The following is a 22,040-nucleotide window of genomic DNA, read 5'->3' on the forward strand; positions in this document are numbered from 1 at the left end:
TAAATTCAAATATCAATGCAAATGTATATACGGAAATCGAGAAATAAATTACATCTAGAAAGAAAGTGGTATTGAGATATTAACTTCGAAGATGCTAAAGCAATTCTGGATAAATGAATGAAGAATTATTTAAAAGGTTATTATTCAAAGACTGAAATTAGACATACAAACAAGGTGTGAAATGGACTGCTGTGAAATGGCTTGATCTTTCATTTATGCATTGCTTTTTTAGCTTTAGCATACCTGCCTGAAATCTTACGGTTGGATTTTTTTCCTCATTTAAAACATTGTATCATCACATTAAGACATTTGTCAATAAAAATATCGGCACATTCCTTACACATATGATGCAATGAACTAACATTTAATAGCTGGACAATTTTCCTCTTAACATGAAGCCTACTAACAGAAAGAAAATCTATAAAATCCTGGCTTTAATCTGAGAAGAGGGATAAAAGAAAGAAAAGTTTGAAAATGTTGTCGATAGTGATGCTTTGAGGAATATTTACGTACAATTCGAGTAAAAATGTAACATACCCTTGGCTGTATAGTCGAGGATTTTTAAAGTCGCTGGCCTGGAAATGATCTGAACAGATCTTATAATTCTTATACAAGCGTAACGTCCCTTCTTTCTTGTACACTTTATCCAAATCGCTTCTGTGACATTTCAAAACCCACAGATCACACCTACAACAACACATCGGTATTGAAGGTTAACTGCTGCACTATACAATAAAATATGCGTATTATATTTTAAGCCCGTTAAACATGGGTCGAGCAGGTCAGAAGATTATGAAGTACTATAAAAATCTGTCACTGGAAGAATATATATGCAAACACAATATTACTTACATGTTCTTGTCACGAGGAACCTGAAGAACGACCGCGCATTCTTCTCTACTTCATAGTTACTGCAGCCAAACACAGCACATACTTTTCCCCTCATGTTGAGATGAGATATCAAGGAATGACACACGCTACTATTTAATTATGCCAACTCACTGAAAACGCATAAATAACACCAAAAACTTCACACAAAAATACACGTGCTCTTATGACAGAATCAGTACCGTTCAGGTCTATCCGCTAGAGTGAGCTCCAATAGCTGTCCCTCGATATCTCGCTCAGTGTCGCGTATTGTCTCTACTGTGTTTGCTATTACATATCATTCTGCCAAGCCCACTGAAACCGACGCTATGAGCAACATTTTCACACCATTCATAGCAGGGACTGGCTGCATAAGGATTGGCATTACTAGCATCGCTCATATCTCAGTCACTTTCATATTGTCAAAGCCTAGGATAAGACAGAGACAGATCTATGAAAGTAACAAAATTACTCTAGCCTATGCCAGAAGACATAGTGCACTGTAAACACTAGGTCCTGCAAGCAAAGGCATTTTGTTGGATAGATAGAGTTTATTAAGGCGCTTCTTTTGAATGTGCGGAGTTGAGGTGTACCTCCCGGTACATCCATTATAAAGAGTTTTAACACGCTCACAAATTCAAAGTTGAACTCGACTGTCAGAGTTGAAGTCCAATACAAAGACTTTGAACAATTCGAAGATAGACTCGGTCAGCACATCGACGAACAGTAATCCTGCAGCATGGAGAGTCAGGCTGGCCTCCCAACTGTGACTGTCTTATTTGGGTCAAGTGAGCCCACCTTATATTCAGGTTGGGCTCCTACGGCATCAGATAGCGTGATATCTTTGAAGTTGACTATCTCGAGAATCCCTCGACGGATTTGAGATTCGCAATTGGAGACATTTATGTGATCCTCTTCAGAAGGGCGTATCTCTCGAGTCGCTGCAATTATTATTATAGAAGTTTTAAAATTTTCCCACATCGAATATTCACAAAGGGGTGACGTTCATATCCGGCATATACCAGGTCAGGTGGGTGGCCTATCTTGTTCCTGAAGCTACGTCATACACACAGCTGTCGCTGGCTCAAGCCGGCTGGCTTCTCCGAGCGTAAACAAACCAAGTTCGCAGTGGATGTCTTGCGTGAAGATGAAATATAATTAGTCGTAAAAAAATACGGCATGTACCGCTTGTAACCGGTACAATACATACATAAATATCCCACAATTAAGATGAAATAAGATGTATAATGGTTCAACCTTTTCAATACAAGTAGAGTTAGAAATGTAATGTTACATTTCTAGTTGATCTTAGGTTATGATCTTCATTTCCGTGTTGATTGTTAACTTATGAGATAAGAGTTTGAGGGATGTTCCACCATTCAACACATTGTGTCTACTAATACGTTGATTCCATACTATCCTAAAACACTGCAAGATTACGTAAACTAAAACCAGCAAGTTCTAAATGTTTTCATTGTCAAATGTATCTTCATTTCAACTATGTCATATATTAAAGTTGATTGAAACAGGACCGACAATTATGTTCCGTGTTCCACAAACACATGGTAACAATTTTAAATTAGAACCAAGGATTTTCTTAAAATACTAAGCATTTCAAGTCAATGTTTAATTTCAGCTGATTTATGTATTCATGTAGATGAAAGGTCCAACAAGTCTACTCAGCATCTTCAAACACACGTGCAGTGTTTTAGCCCAGATCCAAGAACTTTCATAAATTACCAAACGTTTCATGTGATTGTGTAGTATAATAGTTATCAAGTTTTGTTTCAAAAGGTTCACATATTCCAGATGATTGCGGCAAGACCGATTGATATGCCTATGCCGAGTTATACAAACATACGACAGCGTTTGTACTCATATCCAAGTACATTACATTTTCAGTCAATGTGTATATTCTCAACTACGATAGTGCATTTGTTTCCAATAGATTGAAACAAGACCAACAAGTCTATTCTGTGTTCCACGAACGCATGACAATTTTAAAACTAAAACTAAGAACTTTTTAAATGTCAATTAGTTTATGTCTTTGTATATTTCATTTCAATGTATATATATTTCATCCAGTTTAATCAGATAGAAATAAGACTATCAAGCCCAAGAGCATATGTTTCCAGTGTTCCATGTTCCATGAACACACGACAGTTTAAGCCAGAAATAAGAACTTTTTAAGTTCCAAGTATTGCTTACCATGTGTACGTTACATTTCAAGGTAATGTTTTGCAACCCACTGATGGGTTTTCAGGCAATCGCCTTTAGGTATATCATTTTATATTATGATGATTGTTATCAGATTCCCCTTGATTTTATTTTCAACAAGAACTGATGATGACTCCAAGGGAATCGAAACCAGTCTTCTTATAAATAATTACAATGTGTTGAATGGTGGAACATCCCTCAAACTCTATCTTCCTAGTTGATTACAAGCCGTACCGGTTTCGACCACTGTTCCGGGTCATCATCAGCCGATCACTTAAAATATAAGGAACAATGCACAGGAAAACAATAGGTGATGTATAAATCTTTCACCAATTGCACTATGACTTTAGAAGTTTTAGAAGGGACTGGGTCTATAATTGATTATAGGGGAGATCGGAATGGTAGTTTTATGATATTAAAGTTATGTCCAGTCTGCCCGATTACAGATGTAGTCCCTTATATAATACTTCTAAATTCACCCAAAAAATTGTATTAAAAATTATAGATTTTTATCAAATAAATCTACCAGAAACACTTCTGAATTAATTGACAAACTAAAGAACTTCAGCATCCAACCATATCTTTCTCTCCATTCATTTGATATCGTAAACATATATCCCAGCATTCCAATTTCCAAATTATTCCCCATAATTGATAACAACTTAAATAAATACCGTCATCTGAGTAAACTAGAAATTCAGGATTTTATGTCCATCTTAAAATTGGTCGCCAACAATAATTTTTCACCTTTGATAACACCATTTACCAACAAATGGTTCAGCTATGAGCTCGCCAGCCTCAGGCATCCTAGCTGAAATATATCTTGATTTCCTGGAAAAAACAAAAAAATTAATTTCACCCTTGAATCTGAACTTAACAAAAGTCTTAATTTTCTAGACTTAACTATTACCAGACATCCTTCTTCTTTAACCTACAGAATTTTCAGAAAACCAACCCAAACAGCAACCACAATTCGGCAAGATTATGCACACCCACAAGCACGTAAACTTGCATAACAGCCTAGTTTTTCGTTCCTTCAACAGTCCTATGTTTAAAACAGATTTAAATAATGAATTGAACACCACCCATACTATCGTTAAATTTAATGGCCTTAACAACTCTTTCATAAACCATATTACCGGGCGAGTTGGCCGTGCGGTTAGGAGTGCGCAGCTGTGAGCTCGCATCCGGGAGATAGTGGGTTCAAATCCCACTGTCGGCAGCCCTGAAGATAGTTTTCCGTGGTTTCTCATTTTCACACCAGATAAATGCTGTACCTTTATTAAGGCCACGGCCACTTCCTTCCCATTCCTAGGCCATTCCTGTCCCATTGTCGCCATAAGACGTATCTGTGTCGGTGCAACGTAAAGCAAATAGCAAAAAAAGCATAAACCGTATTATTAACAAATTCAAACACCGTCCCAAAACCACGTTAGCAAAAGATAAAACCAACTTTCACTCAAGTTGCTTATAAAGTCACCAACGTTCTTAAAAACACAACATGAAAATATCTTTTAGAACCAATAACAGAAATCTTGATATATTACACAACTTTAACTCATTAAATAAATCTAATGCTTTTTCTAAATCTGGAGTATACAGATTCAAATGCAACAACTGTAGCTCTTCGTGCATTGGACAGAATGGACGTAACTTTACTATCAGATACTCCGAACATGTCAGTGCCATAAAATATAACAGATTCTCTGCAATACATACAAGACTCTAAACATCATTTCACCAAAATTGAACAGGACATGGCAATTCTTAAAATTATCAACAAAGGCCCCCTTCCAAACACAACTGAAAATTGTTTTATTCACCTTGGCCAATACTTCAACCCTAATTTCAATTTGCCTCACATAAGTCCAACCCCTCGTCCACGACATGGGAGGTGGGCAACAGCATGAAGTAGGGGATTGCCTGTAGGGGCGATGTACAGCGGGGACTGCATGTGCCCCAGGACCGCTACGGTAGCTGTGAAGGCCCTTCAGGAACCCTGAAAAGTGACAGCTAACGGTGCTCTGGTGAAGTCCTCAATGGCAGATGCGGCGAAGGAGACCTTTGGAACGGAAAATCTGGCAGACGAGGCCGGACGGGGTTAAAGAAATTACTGCCTTGTGGTGAAGAGGGATCTTCAAAGGCTAAGGGAGACAACCCCTACAGAAAACGGCACGCTTGGAGGCTCAAGTGGCAGCCCCACCACCAAGCTCGGGTGCTGTGGTTTAATAACTCAGACATCTTAAATCCACTTATTAAAGAAACTGAAGTGAAACGAAACCAGATGGATACCTCGATGACAAACTTTGGCCCAAAACGGAAAATGAGAATTAGTTGTTGGGATTATAGAACTTTGACAAAAGAAGGTAAACTAAACCATGCTGAGAAAGAGATGCAAAATTATGACTTGGAAATTCTTGGTTTAAGTGAAGTGAGGTGGTGCGATTTTGGAGAGATCATGGCGCAAAATGGGAATACATTTATTTATTCTGGACAGTCTGGGGAGGATGCTGAACGGAGAAATGAATTGGGTATGTTGCTAAATAGGACATCCAAGAACAGTTTAATTGAATGGAGTCCCATCTCAGACAGAATGATAACAGCTAGATTTCAAGGTAAAATTCGAAATGTAACAATAGTAGTTTATTATGCACCAACAGAAGTATCTGATACCAACATGAAGGATCAGTTTTATCATCAGTTGACTTAAACTATGAAGAATATAAATAAAAAAGATATTGCTATATGGGTGATATGAATGCGAAGATTGGATCAAATAATGAGAGACTAGAGCATGTGATAGGGAAACATGGATTAGATGAAATGAATGATAATGGAGAGAGATTTGTAAATTTGTGTGTCAGCCAGGAAATGATGATTGGAGGGACAATCTTTCCTCACAAAAGGTGTCATAAGGTTACATGGGTATCGCCAGATCACAAAATAGAAAATCAGATCGACCATGTAGCTATTAGCAAGAAATTTAGAAGATCATTGACAGATCTGAGGAATAGAAGAGGAGCTGATGTTGGTAGTGATCATCATCTAGTAGTAGCTGAGTTTAAATTGAAAATAAAGGCTACATCGAACAAGTTTGCAACAAGAAAAAGGAGGTTCAATATACAAAGGTTAAACAGTGAAAAGAAGAGGAGTTGAAAAATCGGTTTGAAGTCCTTTCAAATCTCAGAGGAAGAGTTAAGTGTGGAGAGAACTTTGGAAAATGTTAAGAACACTTATATACAAACGTGTGAAAAAGTAATTGGCTATAGGAGCTATCAACAGAAAGACTGGATGTCTGAAGAAACATGGGACTTAATTGAAAAACGAAAAGAGGCAAAAGCTATAGTAAACCAAAGCAGAACAAGACAGCAGAAGTCAGAAGCCCAAAAGAAATATTCGGAAATTGACAAAATAGTTAAAAGGAGTGTGAGAAGCGATAAAAGAAGATGGATTGACCAGCAGGCACAAATTGCAGAGGAAGCTGAGAAGAAGGGTGATATGAAACAACTCTATACTATTACAAGGAAGTTGTCAAGAAGAGGTTATAGGAAGAGTAAACCAGTGAGGGATAAGCAAGGAAATATTCTGTTATCACAAGAAGAACAATTGAGAAGATGGCAAGAGTATTTTTCAGAAATTTTAAACAAAGATGATGGAAATGAGCAGGAAATGCAAGAAGAAGTAAATGAAGGCTTACTTAGTGAAGACTCAAGAATAAAGTTAGATCCCCCAACAAGGCATGAAGTTAGGTTAGCAATGAAACTATTAAAGAATGGTAAAACAGCAGGTAGAGATAATATAGATCCAGAAATACTATAAGTGGATGAAGAGGCCACCATTAATTTGCTGCTACCATTACTGGGGAAAATATTGAAAGAAGAGAAAATTCCAGGTGATTGGAAAGAGGGTTTGATCGTGAAACTCCCCAAAAGAGGTGACACCACAGTGTGTAAGAATTGGAGAGGAAAAACACTACTGAGCATACCAAATAAAATTCTCTCTAGAATAATTCTGAACAGACTAAAGGACTCAATTGAGCAGCATCTTCGTAAAGAACAAACTGGTTTCCGTAGACAATGCAGCTGCGTTGATCTAATAAATACGCAATAAGACCTATTATTAACTACAGAGCAAGCCCAACCTATAAACTCTCGCAATTTATTCAAAGGTTTCTCAAAAAGCACTACGTATTCTTAGCTAAAAAACAGTACGGAACTCAATAGATTTTTGTAATAAAACAAAAGGATTAAAAATTGAACCATATCATAATCTCGCATCATTTGACATAATAAACATGTACCCGAACATTCCCACAAAACAAACAATAGAAATCATTGAATCTAACCTAAAAAGCCACAGCAATCTAAGCACTTTAGAAATAGAAGAGTTCATTAAATTACTTAATTTTGCCATTAGTAACAACTACTTTAAATTTCATGATACTATCTATCAGCAACAGGGTTTACCGATGGGATCTCCCGCTTCTGGTATAATCGCCGAAATTTACATAGACTATTTAGAGCACACATACATCAACAAAATAGACAATATATTTCTTTGGTGCAGATTTGTTGATGACATTTTTGTCATCATCGATAATAGGTTCACAAATGAAACCGATATATTAGATAAACTCAACACAATAGATTCCCATATAAAATTTACCATGGAAACCGAAAACAATCGCAATCTGAACTACCTAGACATAACGACAACTAGACATGATGGTCACCTTTCTTACAGAATATACAGAAACCTCAAATACAATTAAAATGGATTCCGTTCACCCCAATACACACAAAAGAGCAGCCTACTATAGCATGATACACAGAGCATTCAATCTACCGTTAACAAAAGAAGATCTAAACAAAGAATTACAACTAATTCATGACATAGCTAAGAACAATGGATACAAGAAAGAAATGGTTAACAAAATCATTCACAAAATAAAATCCCAACCCAAAACCAAACTAACAAAAGTAGACGAATCCAAGAAAGATTACGCACTATTCACCTTCAATAATGCACACATATACCCCATAACCAAGATTTTTAAAAAACATAACCTAAGAATAGCTTTCAGAACTACACACAATAGTACCAACATCATACACAACGTCAGAACAATCAATAGCAACAACAAAGACAACCACTCAAGGGTATACCGTATCAAATGTAATAACTGCGAGACAAGCTATGTCGGACGCACCGGTAGAAACTTCCTAACCCGATATAACGAACACATACATGCGGTAAAACACAATCATTTTTCCTCAATAGGACAACATGTCGCAGACTATAAACACAGTTTTACAAACATCGATAACGATATGCAAATCCTAAACATAAACCCCAAAGGCTCAACATAACAGAAGAATTTTACATTACTCTAGATCAGTACACCAATCCAAATTACAACATAAATGAAATCACAGAAAAAACTAACATCATCTTCAATACAGTTATCCCCGCTCTAAAAAAACTCTTACCTTAAGTTAATTGACAAACAGAACGCGACACGTAACAGAAAAACATCAAACAACACACCCAGCTCCACCCCTACACCCACAACAACAACTCTCCCTACCCCTCCTTCCCTTCCCCTCACAGCAGCTAGTATGAGCCCAAGAACAACACGAAGTAGTACACTACAAGCTCGCACGTCAAACGCAACTCGGCTACACCAACAATAGTAAGTACATATTCAAATTTACACACATAACCTTTAGACATTCCTCCAACATAATATCTCTCATAGCTCAATCTTATCTTCCACAGATAAACATAACACCATTGCAAAGCTACAAATGGGAAAGGAACCATTACTTTGAACCCAATTTTACGAACGCCACAGGACAACAAGATTTGATTATAACATAAGGCAACATACATAGCAGAGCTGAACATATTTTAGCCGAATTTTATCCATACATCTGGCAACTTTTTTAAAAATTGGAAAATGTTTTATCCCACATGAAGACTAATCTTTTACTCATGCAATTTTACAACCATATCTTTTAAACTCCAAGAACAGCAGCTGAGTGTACAAATGTAAATGGGACTTAATACGAGAGTTGATGAATTGACCAACAAGCAAGATACGAATGTTCATGTGCACGAAATGTTTTTTATATATTGTATTTTATCCTGTACATATATATATTAGTTTAAGTGAAGATATGTTTTATACACTAATTTTAGGACCTCAACATAATATTTTAGACATACAGTCGTAATTTTGTACATACTGACATATATGCCAATTCACGATAAGACATGCCCCATTTGTATGTGACTAATGCACATCATCATATGGCATTCCTTTGACAATGCAATTTAATCAAAGCTTCATCATATAAATATGTATTCATGGTTCAGCTGAAGATGACCTTGTATATGGGGTCGAAACCGGTCCTGTAGCTTAATATAAGCAATAAAAAACAAGTATTGATTGGTGGAAATTCTTTCCTATTTTTAATTGTGTAATTCGTCAATACGGAAATGAAGATTGTAGATTACGTTAGCGCGATTTGTTCAGGTCAAGTCACTAGGAGCGCCACCGTCGAATTGTCTCCCATTTTAGCAAGGCGAAATCCGTAAGTGTCGTTTATTGTCTCTACTGTATTTGGTAATAGCAACTCTGGCTCGGTGAGGAAAGCAACAGGAAACTACCTTACTCCTCATTTCCCTAATATGCCTCTTCAGTGATGCCTAGGTCATCTGACAGCTGATGGCAGAGCTGTTGAGGATCCCACCAGCGGCATCGCTGACGGACTGAACATACATACATCCAACAAAACGTGAAACTGCTACTACATAAAGTTGGGACATTAATCAGAAGATGTCACTACTGAATAATTGAGAAGTTTATGTCATTTCTAAGTTTCTTAAACTGATTGGATTTATTTTGTTTTGTTGTACTTCAAGAAGTTTAAACTTTCCTCCATAGATGTCATTACAAAAAACTCTGGTCATGAACTCTGGTGCAAGGTGGAAGAACATGTAATTTACATAAGTTTTGTGTTTCTAGGTTTTCATAACTGTATCAATATTTATTTATTTTTGGGTTGGCAACACTTCTTTTTCATTCCACCAGTTTTGAATCTGGCCAATAAGAATTTTCTGTAATTATTTTTCAGCCTATCACAGGCTTCTTGTTGCTTTTTGGGTGTAACTTTTGAAATTGCCAATAAAATTGAGAGGGTGTGCCCGGATTAGTTCAGAACCCTCTAGAACTGTCCCCTCGCATATATAGACTGCGGCTTTTCTGGCTACCTTGTCTCTTGATTGCTGTATTTCTGAGAGAGAGAGAGAGAGAGAGAGAGAGAGAGAGAGAGAGAGAGAGTGTGTGTGTGTGTGTGTGTGTGTTAAGACAAGGTCCTCGCAAGGCCGACCAGCAGCCAAGGTAATGTTCACCAGACTTATTTTTCTGTAGCTATCTCCGCAGACTTACACGAGAGGAAGGACCTAATTTCTAACTATGTAACCTGTTTTCTAAAATGTAAACCTTCTTTTGGCTAATGTAAAATGTCATAAATTCTTAAAACTGTTAATCGGGGATTGAGAGTGCATTACCCTTTCAAGTTCCCCTTCACCTTGGTTTGAGGTGACTACGATTTTGTAACTGTTTCTCTTTTCTGTAAATCGTTTCATTATCCTTCATTCTAGTCACCTCAGTAGATTGGGATTAGCCCCTGTATCACTGGGCCGAGAGCCCCATCAGGATGTTATTCTTCATCATTCATTTTGTGTTCGGGCCGTTAATTTAACCTGTTATTATTTTTCCACGAAGGCCCAGTAGGTTGGGTACTAGATACCCCTGTGTACTAACGTTTGCAATTGTAAATTGTGCCTAGAGAGGCCAGAGATTGTAAGGGGTTGTGTAAGTTTGTCCTAAGCGAGCTGTAAGGTCTTTTCTGTGTTTTCTAAATTCAACTGCATATTGAGGTGCACCTCTGAAAGGCTGTAAAGTTGTTCGAGTAAAGTGCTCTTAAATTGGAAGATTCTGATTCTTGTCTAAACATTGAGATTTTGCAAAATTTTGTAAACTGGATCCAGTATCTCAGAATTTGTAAACTAAGGGCTTGAAGCTCCAAATCTGTAAAATTCCCAAATCTTGGGTTTTCCAATTATTGTTTCAAGATTGCTATTTGTACCTGTCACTTTATTATTTCACCAAGTGAAAAGTTCGTTAAGTTTGAGATTCTAAAAGAAATATAACCTTCATTAAAAGTTTTAATTCAATTTTTGATATAGTAGTTAGACCCATTCCACCCAGCACCTTCTTTCACCTCTTTCTGATCCACGGATATCTCCATAATGGATACTGAGTCTATCAGTCGAGTTGAACTTTGAATATGTGCGTGTGTTGAAGTTCAAATTATACAAAATCTTTATAGTGGACTTGGATCATATCAGTCAAGTTGAATTTTGAATCTGTGCGCGTGTTGGAACTCTAATTGTGACAAGTCGTGTACTGGACTTAGGTGCTAACAGTCGAGTTGAACTTATAATCCGTGCACATGTAGAAACTTCTTGATGTGACGTACTTTCGTGAATGTGGAATTTAATTTATTACCACGTTGTCATTGTGGAACTTCCTCTGAACAAATATTATTAATTTCAATGTAACACTACTGCGATATACTATGAACTGTGAAATTCTTAAAAAAAATCTCAGTCAGCATAATTTCATAATTAAATAAGAGTGTTTATGAAAGTGTTCAAACTTTCCCACTGATGTTAATACCAGTGATTACCTATAGTAAAGGGTGTACTCGTGTGCTTCGACACAAGTGGTTCATTCTGAATTCAAACAATGTTAATGTACAGCGGTACTTGCCAACTTTCATATTTTTCAATTTATAAATTGAACTGAATGTTATTTGATTCAAACAGAACTACCTTCTGAACTGTGTAGTATTTCTTCTTCAAAGTGTTAATTATTTGTACGTTACTGACGGCAGTGTCTTTTGATAAACTCTTGAACAGTCGCATATTTTATTTTATGTCAAGTGCGCCCATCTTTCTGTGGAGTATAACCATGAACTGTGCTCAATAATTTCCAACCTTATTTTTACATCAAAGTGTTTATTATTAGTGCATGACTGACAGCAATGCCCTCGATAAACTCTAGAAGTCATACATTTCTTTAAATGTCAAGTGCGATCTTATCTAGTGGAAAGTCACCACGAACTGTGCCTAGTGCTTGAACAATTTCAATTGCATTATTTCTATTCATGAACTGTGCTTTATTTCCTTCCAAACTCAATGCTATCCGCATCTTCATCTTTAATGGACTTATAAATTCTGTCTGCAAGGTATTAAGAGAATTCGACTGCATATCACGACAAAATTAAATTTAACAGTGCTGTTAAACAGATGTGTCGAGGGACTGTGCAATTGTGGACACTTGTGTGAGTTAAATGACGAGTGAATACCCCGCAACATCGTCGGAGTACATCGGAGTCCGTCCAGAACGTCCAAGATTCGAGCTCAATCCCATGTCGAGCTGACCTGGGTGTTCCAGCATCATCTCATTGTAACGTGAGCAGCCTGCGGAATGAGTTCCAGTCCAGTTCAGCATGGTGACCTGGGAGCACGGTTCATCCGATAGGCGACACTGAAGACAGCAAATATCTACAGTAAGGTGATGTGTTCGACAAACATGCATTTTTCTGGAAAACTCTATTCTTCAATATATTTTAAAGTTTCTTGTAGATAGGACCCTTCCTCCTGTACCAAGCCCTAGCTGTAAATTACCCAGTATTGCCCTGAGAGATATTTCATGCCAACTTTAAAAAACACAGACTACTGGTAAAGTATGTATGTATGTATGTATGTATGTATGTATGTATGTATGTATGTATGTATGTTTAACGCCCATCACCCCATATGGGGCTCTGAAACGCCCTACCCCAGGGGAAGGGAGTTGGAAATATTAGTAACAGAGCTGGATTTATGTATTTTGTACACAGGTGAACAAACTCATTTCAGTATACGTTACGGCACATACTCTCGCATAGACGTAAGTCTATTCAGCCAAACGTTGGTTCTGCTGTTTCGGTGGAATACACACGATGATCTCTGTGAAAGTGAACATTTTCCCATTATTCTTACTTTGTTGAAACAAAAATCCGTTGCGGCTCCTCTTCGATGGATTCTTAATCATGCTGATTGGCCAAAGTTCACATCACTAGCTGTCTTTAACGACGAAACCAGGCGGATCGTAGCTGGCGAATTAACTTACATAACACAAGTTATTCTTGCTGCTGCTGTGGAGTCTATTCCCTCCTTTGGACTCCTCGCCGAAAACTTGTTAATTGGTGGAACAAAAAATTTGCAGCAGCTATCAAAGAACGCCGTCACGGGCATAACGTTATTTTAGGCAGCCTACTGTGGCCAACTTGGTAACATTTAAAAAACTCCGTGCTAAGGTGCGAGTTCTTATTCGCCAAAGTAAAAATCTTCGTTGGAGAGATATGTGTCATCTATGACGTCACATACTCCATCATCTCAAGTGTGGACTTAACTTCAACACATTTCAGGAAGGCAAAAATATCTTAAAAATAATTTAATAAAACCACCTATCCAATACATGCCATGTTTAATGTGGATTAAATTTACATGAATTTATAGACTTATCAGGTTCATGTTTCACCCTTTTTGGGGCATCTTCAGCCTATATTCAACCTTAAGGTCAAGGTCCGGGACCTTATTTAACCATATATAGTATGAAATATGGACGTTAATGTTACACAGTAATAACCTCTTGAAACTAACATGCCACATAATATTTTTTAAAATGTGAATAATATACAAATGTGACATAAATTAATGGTAGTTTAACACAAATTAAAACTTGTCAGTTACCTCTACTACAGTGGTAACACCAAACAATGCACAAACAGAGTTTAAAGGGGAAGGGAATGGCAAACTATACAATATAATAAAACACTACACACTCGGAAAAACAGTAGCTGGCATTACTCGAATCTCCAACAAAACATGTACGAAATATCAGTAGTGAACTAGTGAACAACAAACCGGCAAGATGAAAAGGCTGGGAACCTACCAAAGGCATGGACATGGCTTAGATAGCGGATTCAGAAATGAATCACCGTGATCCTTAGTTTTTAAAAATATTATTTACAAGATAATTTTACAAATACATTTCAAGTTATGAGCTATAAGTTCAGTGGTATACATAGGTTATTCGTAGCAGTGTGAATTCAAATTTCAAATCAACTATACATCCAGTTATCAATGCAGTAGTACAATGCAATTTACAGGTAATCCAAAATCTAGCGTGCCTAAAGTGATACAGAACTATCAGAGGCAAACCCCAAGGGAAATAATATTAAACTACATTCTACATATTTTAGTGAAACAAGAAATGGGAATGCCTCGGAAACGAACAGGTAAGTCCAGTTGAAAAACTAAGGCGGCATAAGTAACTAATTTGGTGAATCTAGGCGAGGTTAGGGCAGACTCCTGTATGAAAAGCAAATCGGAACATTACGGAAATTTTAGCAGGAACGGAATTCAAGAGTGCTTACCCGAGGAGTGTGCCATCCTGGAAGCCGGGGGACGTCAACCAGATAGGCTGCTCGCAGTCAGATAAACCGAGACCGACAGAATTCAGGATACAGAATTAATTCGAACACTGCCTCGCTCACTATATATAGGAATTACTGGCCTTGGAGGCAACCAATCAGCGTGCACGTGTCCCCTATCGCCACCTAGACTCACCAATCACAATCTTACTTTCGATCGAGAACTTTGACTAATATTCTAGAATACGCATGATCGCGAAAGTCGTATTTTTCCAGAATAGACAGAACACACTTTCTAGAACACATACCAACAAAGTAACACACCCTGTACAAAAGTTATGTAACTTTCTGGATCTTTCCAGGAACTATAGACAGAATTCTACTATTTACAAATGCCTATGTTACAACATTATACAGTACAGGTTAGGTCATTAAATTATCTTATGCTCTACAAATAACAGTACAGGTTAAGTCATGATAAATAAAACATTATATAGTACTTCGCCAATAAAGTCTCCACTCATGCTACATAGTTCACTTGTAACATCTTCCTCCCCCCGAAAGTCGAGCCCAGCTCGACCAATAATATAACCTCACTGGGGAGCAAGCGATAGAACGTTTTCACACAGTACCGATAGTAAAGGTACATTACTTTAAGACACCTAATTTCTTGAAGTTAATTTTTTCATAACCAACAACAGAAACTGTCACATAATTTTCAAAAATAATATAGATCCACCTCTTGAATAAATATCACAAAACCCACATGGATTGACACATTGCACTTCAAAATGCCTTCTTTCACAGATGATTAGACAATTTGTAGTCTGTCTACCAAATCATGTACACCATACTTTCTTCGAATGTGAGAAATACGCAAAACTTCTCACTTGTTGCTAACACTTCTGTACTACTTTCCCACAACAGTCACAGCACAGCTAGGCCACAGGTTCTTGCTGATGATGCGGCTGCCGACACGGCCGTTTTGCCGCCAGCCTCCATTCAATGTCAGTCCAAACCCGACACCTAAGTGAGATGCAGTACAGTGATCTCTTGCACCAAATAAGCCGGGGTGAGACACCGTCCAGTCCACCTGCCACCAATAGGACGTTCCCCGCAGGATAGTGGTGCCGGATGGTGACGTCCAAGGCACAGAGTGTGCCTCCCAATTTGGCACTTCAGGTTGCTGTCCGAAGAAGCTGGTCACTGCAGCCACTGTAACACACACAAACCGCAGCAGACAGGGGAATACTTTGAGGTAAAAGTATGCTGCTGGGCTCAAGATCTCGCGTAGAGTCACCCGATGGGTGGCTTAATAAGTATGCAGTAGGGACTCTCCCTCGCACACCAGGGATATTAGGGCACTAGCCCCGGGGTAAGCACTGCTATCTACAATTCACGTGACAAGATTATGGTGGGGGTGAAAAGAAACTACAGGAGGGTGCCCTAAACCTGACCGTAAAAGGAAGAAAATTCCAAGTAGTGATCCTAAACTAAAACTTATCTAACTTATAATACTAAATCGATTACACTAGAGGATGCCTAAAGTATTCACTTATACAATTACTTACAACTAACTTACAATAAAACTTATTATTATCTTATAACTGAAACCTTATAAATAACCTTACAATAAACATATTTTATAACTAAATTCTTACAAATAACATACAACTAAATCTACAAGGTCACCAACAATGGTATTTACCCTTCCCTACCAGACTTAAGGTACCTTGATCTGGGATAGATGTACTCTGCTGATCCTGTTCCTTTCGGGATCGCTCACCAATGTCACCGGGGTAAGGAACTTTAAGATGGTGCAGGGACCTCGAAATCTGGGGGCCAACTTACTGATAACATGGTCCGCAGCACTACTGACGTAATGTGTTCTAATAAATACCTGGTCACCCACAGAGAGATCGTGCGGTCTTCGCCCGTGGTTGTAATTACGCTGGACCTTAGCGTAATAAACCTTCAAGTTCTGTCGTGCACGGTGCCAATTAGCTCGGATCTTTTCTGGGCTGGCATCGTCGGGCAGAAGATCATTAATTGACCATAGGTTAGATAGAGGAGAATCTGGAGGAAAAGCCAAAATCAACGAAGCAGGGGTTTGCTTGTGGCTTTCATGGACAGCAGTGTTAAATGCAAATGACAACCAATTCAATGAGGAATCCCACTTGGAGTGGTCTGAGGAGTGATAAGCGATTAGGGCAGATCGAAAGTTACGATTCACTCTCTCAGCATAATTGGGCTTCGGGTAATACGGGGTAGTGGTTACGTGAGCAATGGATAGATCAAAGCAGAAATTGCGGAACTGGGCAGAAGTAAAGGTTCTTGCTTTATCACTTACCAAGAATTGACAGAGTCCAAACGAGGCGAATATCTGTTTCAAGCACGAGATGGTGGTGTTGGCGTTAGCCATCCGAGTGGGGAACAGCCACGTAAAACGCGAGAAGGCGTCAACACACACGAATATGAAACGATGACCATTCCGAGATCTCGGGAAAGGACCAATATAGTCTATGAACAGCCTTTCCATGGGGCGAGAAGCATGCTCAGAAGACAAGAGACCTAGACGAGTATTCGGGGCAGGTTTATTGGTGTTGCAAATCTTACAGGACTTGACAAGGGTACGGATCTCACTATCCATGGATTTCCAAATAAAGTGGTTACGGATTTTTTCTCTTGTTTTGAAAACGCCCAGATGACCGCCCACTGGGGATTCATGAAAGTATTTGAAGAGAGCCGGGACCAGGTTAGTTGGGACTACAATTTTGGGGTCTCTGCGACCACGAGCAGGACAACACAAGACACCATTCTTAAGAATATAGGGCTTAACATACTCACCGGATTTAATCCTGTAGACAATGGCTTTTAACTCAGGATCATCCTCTTGATGTTTGGCAATATCCTTGAAAAGGAAGGGAGAGTCAGTGAGAACAACATTGACAAAAGCTGATACTTGTTCGGGAGATGGGTCAACTGGCTCGGATTGAGGGTCAGAGCTGTCTGGATGAAACATCCTACTGAGGCCATCAGCCACAACGTTTTCCGTGCCACGAATGTGGCGGGCTTCAAATTGGAAGGCTGAGATGCGCACTGCCCATCGTGCTAGACGACCGGTCTTTCGCGGCTTGGCCAGTAAACAACTCAACGCCTGATTGTCAGTTTCCAGATCGAAAGGGAGATGTTCCAGGTACATTCTGAAGCGTTCTAAGGAGACAACAGCGAGGGCTTCCAGCTCATAAATGGAATAATTGCGCTCAGCAGGATTCAGGGCACGGGAAACATAAGAAATAGGACGACGCCCTTCTTGAAATTCCTGTAGAAGAACTCCGGATATGCCTGAGGAAGAGGCGTCAGTCTGAAGGATGAAGCGTTTAGAGAAGTCTGGCATAGCCAGTACAGGGGCGTTACATAAGGCAGATTTCAAGTCCATGAAGGCTTCACGTTGGGCATCACCCCACACAAATTTGGCATCCTTTCTTCTCAACTCGTTCAAAGGAGCTGCACGTTCAGCAAAATTAGGAATGAACTTGCGAAAGAAATTCACCATGCCAATGAATCTGGCTACAGCCTTGACGTCCTTTGGAGGGGGAAAATTCTGGATGGCGGCAGTACGAGACTGATCGATTGTGACACCCCTCCCCGACACGATATGTCCTAAGAAGGACATCTGGGGTTGTGCGAAGGAAACCTTCGATGCCTTGAGGGTTAGACCTGCCTTACGCAGTCTTTCAAGCACTTCCTTGAGATGGAGTAGGTGTTCCTCGAAGGTTTCGCTAAAAATTACGAGATCGTCAAGGTAGTTATAAATAAACTTGAACTTAATGTCCGATAAGACATAATCTAGTAACCGTGTAAGGACAGCCGCTCCAGTTGCTAGGCCAAAAGGGACGCGTTCGAAGTCATGTAGGTTCCAATCGGTTGCAAATGCAGTGAGATGCTTGGATTCTTCGGCAAGGGGTATCTGGTAGTAAGCCTGATTTAAATCGAAAGTGAAAATTTTTGCATTGGCAAACCAAGAAAAACAAGAGTGCAAATCAGGAAGTGGGACAGATTGGAGGACTACCTTACGGTTCAACATCCGATAGTCCACTACAGGCCGATAACCACCTTGTGGTTTAGGAACCAGAAACATGGGAGAAGAATAGGCTGACTTGGACGGGCGTATCACTCCGTCAGCGAGCATTTGATCAGGGCTTTCATTTTGGGAGGTAACAACCGGTACGGAGGAGAGCGAACAGGTATGTTATCTGTAACCACAATTTCGTATTCTAATACATTGGTGACGCCTAACCTGTCGGTGAAGATATCAGGGAACTTATCGCAGAGTTTCCTAAGTTGGTTGGCGTGCTCTTCGGGTAAGTGATTAAAATCAAAAGCCTTGGGTTCATCAAAATCTTCGGGAACAGCGTTAACATGGCAAGGCAGAATAGGGGAGCGATCACACAGCTCGAATGTTCTTGCACAAAATTTGAAATGGAATCTGTTGAACTGGAGGTCCAAAATCATGCCTGTTTTTGCAATAAAATTTGCACCCATTATGAATTGGCAGGATAAATCTTTTGCCACTAGTACTGGCATTTTCCAGGTGAAATCACGGACTCTAATCTTGACCTCTAGTGATCCTACAATATTCAATGAATTGGAATTAGCAGTATGGCAGGTTAAGGACACGGGTTGTAATGTAGGTAGCTTGCAAACAGTTTTCATAGAATCATACCAGGTCTCACTCATCAAGGTGACACTACTCCCAGAGTCTAGCAATGCACAGACAGGTTCATTATTTACCTCTATGCATAAATATGGTAGTTTACAAGAAGGTATGGCAGAAATCCTACAAGATTGTAAGAAATGAAGACCAGAGTCAGACTGGGAGCAATCATTAGCCTCAGAATAAAGTAAATCAACCAAGGTACAGTCATGATCGACAAGACAAGAAGCCATGCTTTGGGATTTGTCATCAGAACAGGCGGTTAGTCATCTAGCACTATTACGGCCCGGCGGTCCAGAGCCAGAAGTGTTCCGTGGGCACTGCCTAGAGAAATGCCTAGTTTATCCAGTTACGGCAAGAAGTATTGATAGAAGAGCCTCCACCCATCGCAGGTTTCCCATTGCCTAATGTCTCGGCCTTGGGACAATCCCGCTTGAGATGAGCGGTGGAGCCTCAAATGAAACATGAACGGGGATTACGCGAGTTGGAAGCAGGTGACGGGGTGGTTTTAGGATCCTGAGTAGGGGGTATGTTTATAGGAGGTGGGGCTAATGCCAGGCGCAGCTGGTCAGCATATCGAATGCCTTCAGCGGACACTGTAATTGCTTCCAGCTGGGCGAACGTTGCAGGTCGGGGTGAAAGAGCCAGATATTATCTATAGTTCGGGGCAAGACCTTCAACTATGTTGGCAACCATCTGAGCCTCTGAATAGTGGTGCCGGAAAATCTTAGCTTGGAGCTAAATGTCTTGAACATACTCAGATAGTGACTCATTAAAATGTTGTACTCTAAAATAGTGCTTCTGCACTAATGCAGACAAGGCACGAGCAGGAATGAAATATTCAAGAACATGGGCATGAAATTGATCTACTGACCATCTTTCAGTAATGGCCCTGACAATGTGCTCAGAAAGAGCTCCAGAGACATGTGGGTATAGAATTTGAAATACGTTATCGTTACTGAGATTATACATTATTGCCTGATCCTTGAACTCGGTTAGAAAGCGAAGGAAGGAAATAACTTCATCAACGGAGTTAGCTGAAAATTTAGAGATACCCCTACACACAGTGGTCAACGGGTGAGGCAGATTGGAGAAAATCTGGGGGAAGACAGATGTAGAGGGTGCTTGGGAAGGCTTAGCATAGTCCAGAGGGTATAGCAAGGCCTCGTGCCTTTGATTCGGGTGCCCGTGTGAAAAGGACGGAGTACAGGATAGGTTAGGATTAACGTTATCCTGCAATGTTACGGGCGAAGACAACCTAATTTGAGAAAGGTTCTCACTAATCTGAGAGACCATTTGGGCATTAACTGGTTGTGTAGAGGTTATGCAACTCGATACGGGTGGCGCTAGGACAGGTGGGTGGTTTCGCACCATTGAATCAGAACCGGGTTGATTAGGAATAGAAGGTAAACACTGAGCTTCAACAGAAGTAGCAGGAATCATAGGAAAACTTGTACGATTATCAACATGCAAAAGAGATGTATCATTAGAATGACTTACAGGTGTCCTAGGTCCAGACAACGAAACAGAAGATCCCAGGGCAGCATTAGTCACCTCAGACTCCTGAATAGGCCTAACACCAGCACTAGGTGTCAGATCGCACACTTGAGCAGCAACAGATGCCTCGCCACAATTAACACTGTCACTCATTCCAGATGGGGTCGACACTTGAATTTGAGAAACGGTGTTATTTAGCTTATTACCTTCAAAGAAACCACTGATTCTGTAGAAAACTTTGGAAAACTGTTCTAATAAGGTCTGACATTTCTGCCGCTCAACTTCCGGCAATTCAATAGATAACAAATCCTTAATTCTGTCCAAATAATGTAATAACTGCCCCTTAACCTGCGCTCATTGGCCATGCGAGGGCTTAGAAGCACTAAAGGACACAAGAATGGCGTTAAATTCCGGTAACCTATCTTCAATCACGGCCAAAGACTCACGCAACTCGTCCGTAGTTAACTCAGGTATGGTTATAGGTAGGTCAAGGGACTGCTTCAACAGGCTAGTATCATCTCTGACATTCCCTGTCGAATCAATTTTGCGAATTTTTAACTCGTAAATCAGTTCTGCCTTTCTTAAATGGAAAGGATTAGGAACAGGGCGAGCCATCCTGACCGGTAGAAACAAGATTTCAAGCGATATACGAACCACAACTTTTACGGAGTTTTAGGTTAGGTATGATCACGGTTCACTTTTTTTCTTCCGCAATCTAGCGCTTGCCTCTGCTACCAAAATGTTACCTCTACTACAGTGGTAACACCAAACAAGGCACAAACAGAGTTCAAAGGGGAAGGAAATAGCAAACTATACAATATAATAAAACACTACACACTCGGAAAAACAGTAGCTGGCATTACTCGAATCTCCAACAAAACATGTACGAAATATCAGTAGGGCCAACTAGTGATCATCAAACCGGCAAGATGAAAAGGCTGGGAACTAGTGATGGGTCGAACTAGCTCTTTTGAGGGAGCTAGCTCATTCGCTCCCGCTCCTAACTGAGAGTCGTTCAAAAGAGTCGACTCTTGGGAGGGGGAAGGTAGGAGCGAGCCAGGAAGTCAGAGTCCGCTCTCCGCTCCAGGTTCGTTCATTCGTTCATCCGGTTTAGGGCAGACGGCTCTTTATGACTTCCGGTCGCTCTTCATGACTTCCGGTCGCTCTGTATGACTTCCGGGAACGAA

General features: G+C 39.7%; 1 protein-coding gene across 1 annotated transcript in view; it reads right to left on the reverse strand.

Annotated features, from left to right (window-relative positions):
- Positions 1–3,651: 3,651 nt before the first annotated feature.
- The window catches only part of LOC136857500 (RNA-binding protein NOB1), a 382,114-nt gene continuing 363,725 nt past the window's right edge, over positions 3,652–22,040 (reverse strand). Inside the window, exon 7 of the mRNA XM_067136203.2 lies at positions 3,652–3,915. Within this exon, the coding sequence (XP_066992304.2) occupies positions 3,866–3,915 (50 nt within the window). The 3' untranslated portion in view covers positions 3,652–3,865. The remainder of the gene's footprint in view (positions 3,916–22,040) is intronic.

This window comes from Anabrus simplex, chromosome 1 (assembly GCF_040414725.1).
Source record: "Anabrus simplex isolate iqAnaSimp1 chromosome 1, ASM4041472v1, whole genome shotgun sequence".
In the NCBI taxonomy this organism is placed as follows: domain Eukaryota; kingdom Metazoa; phylum Arthropoda; class Insecta; order Orthoptera; family Tettigoniidae; genus Anabrus; species Anabrus simplex.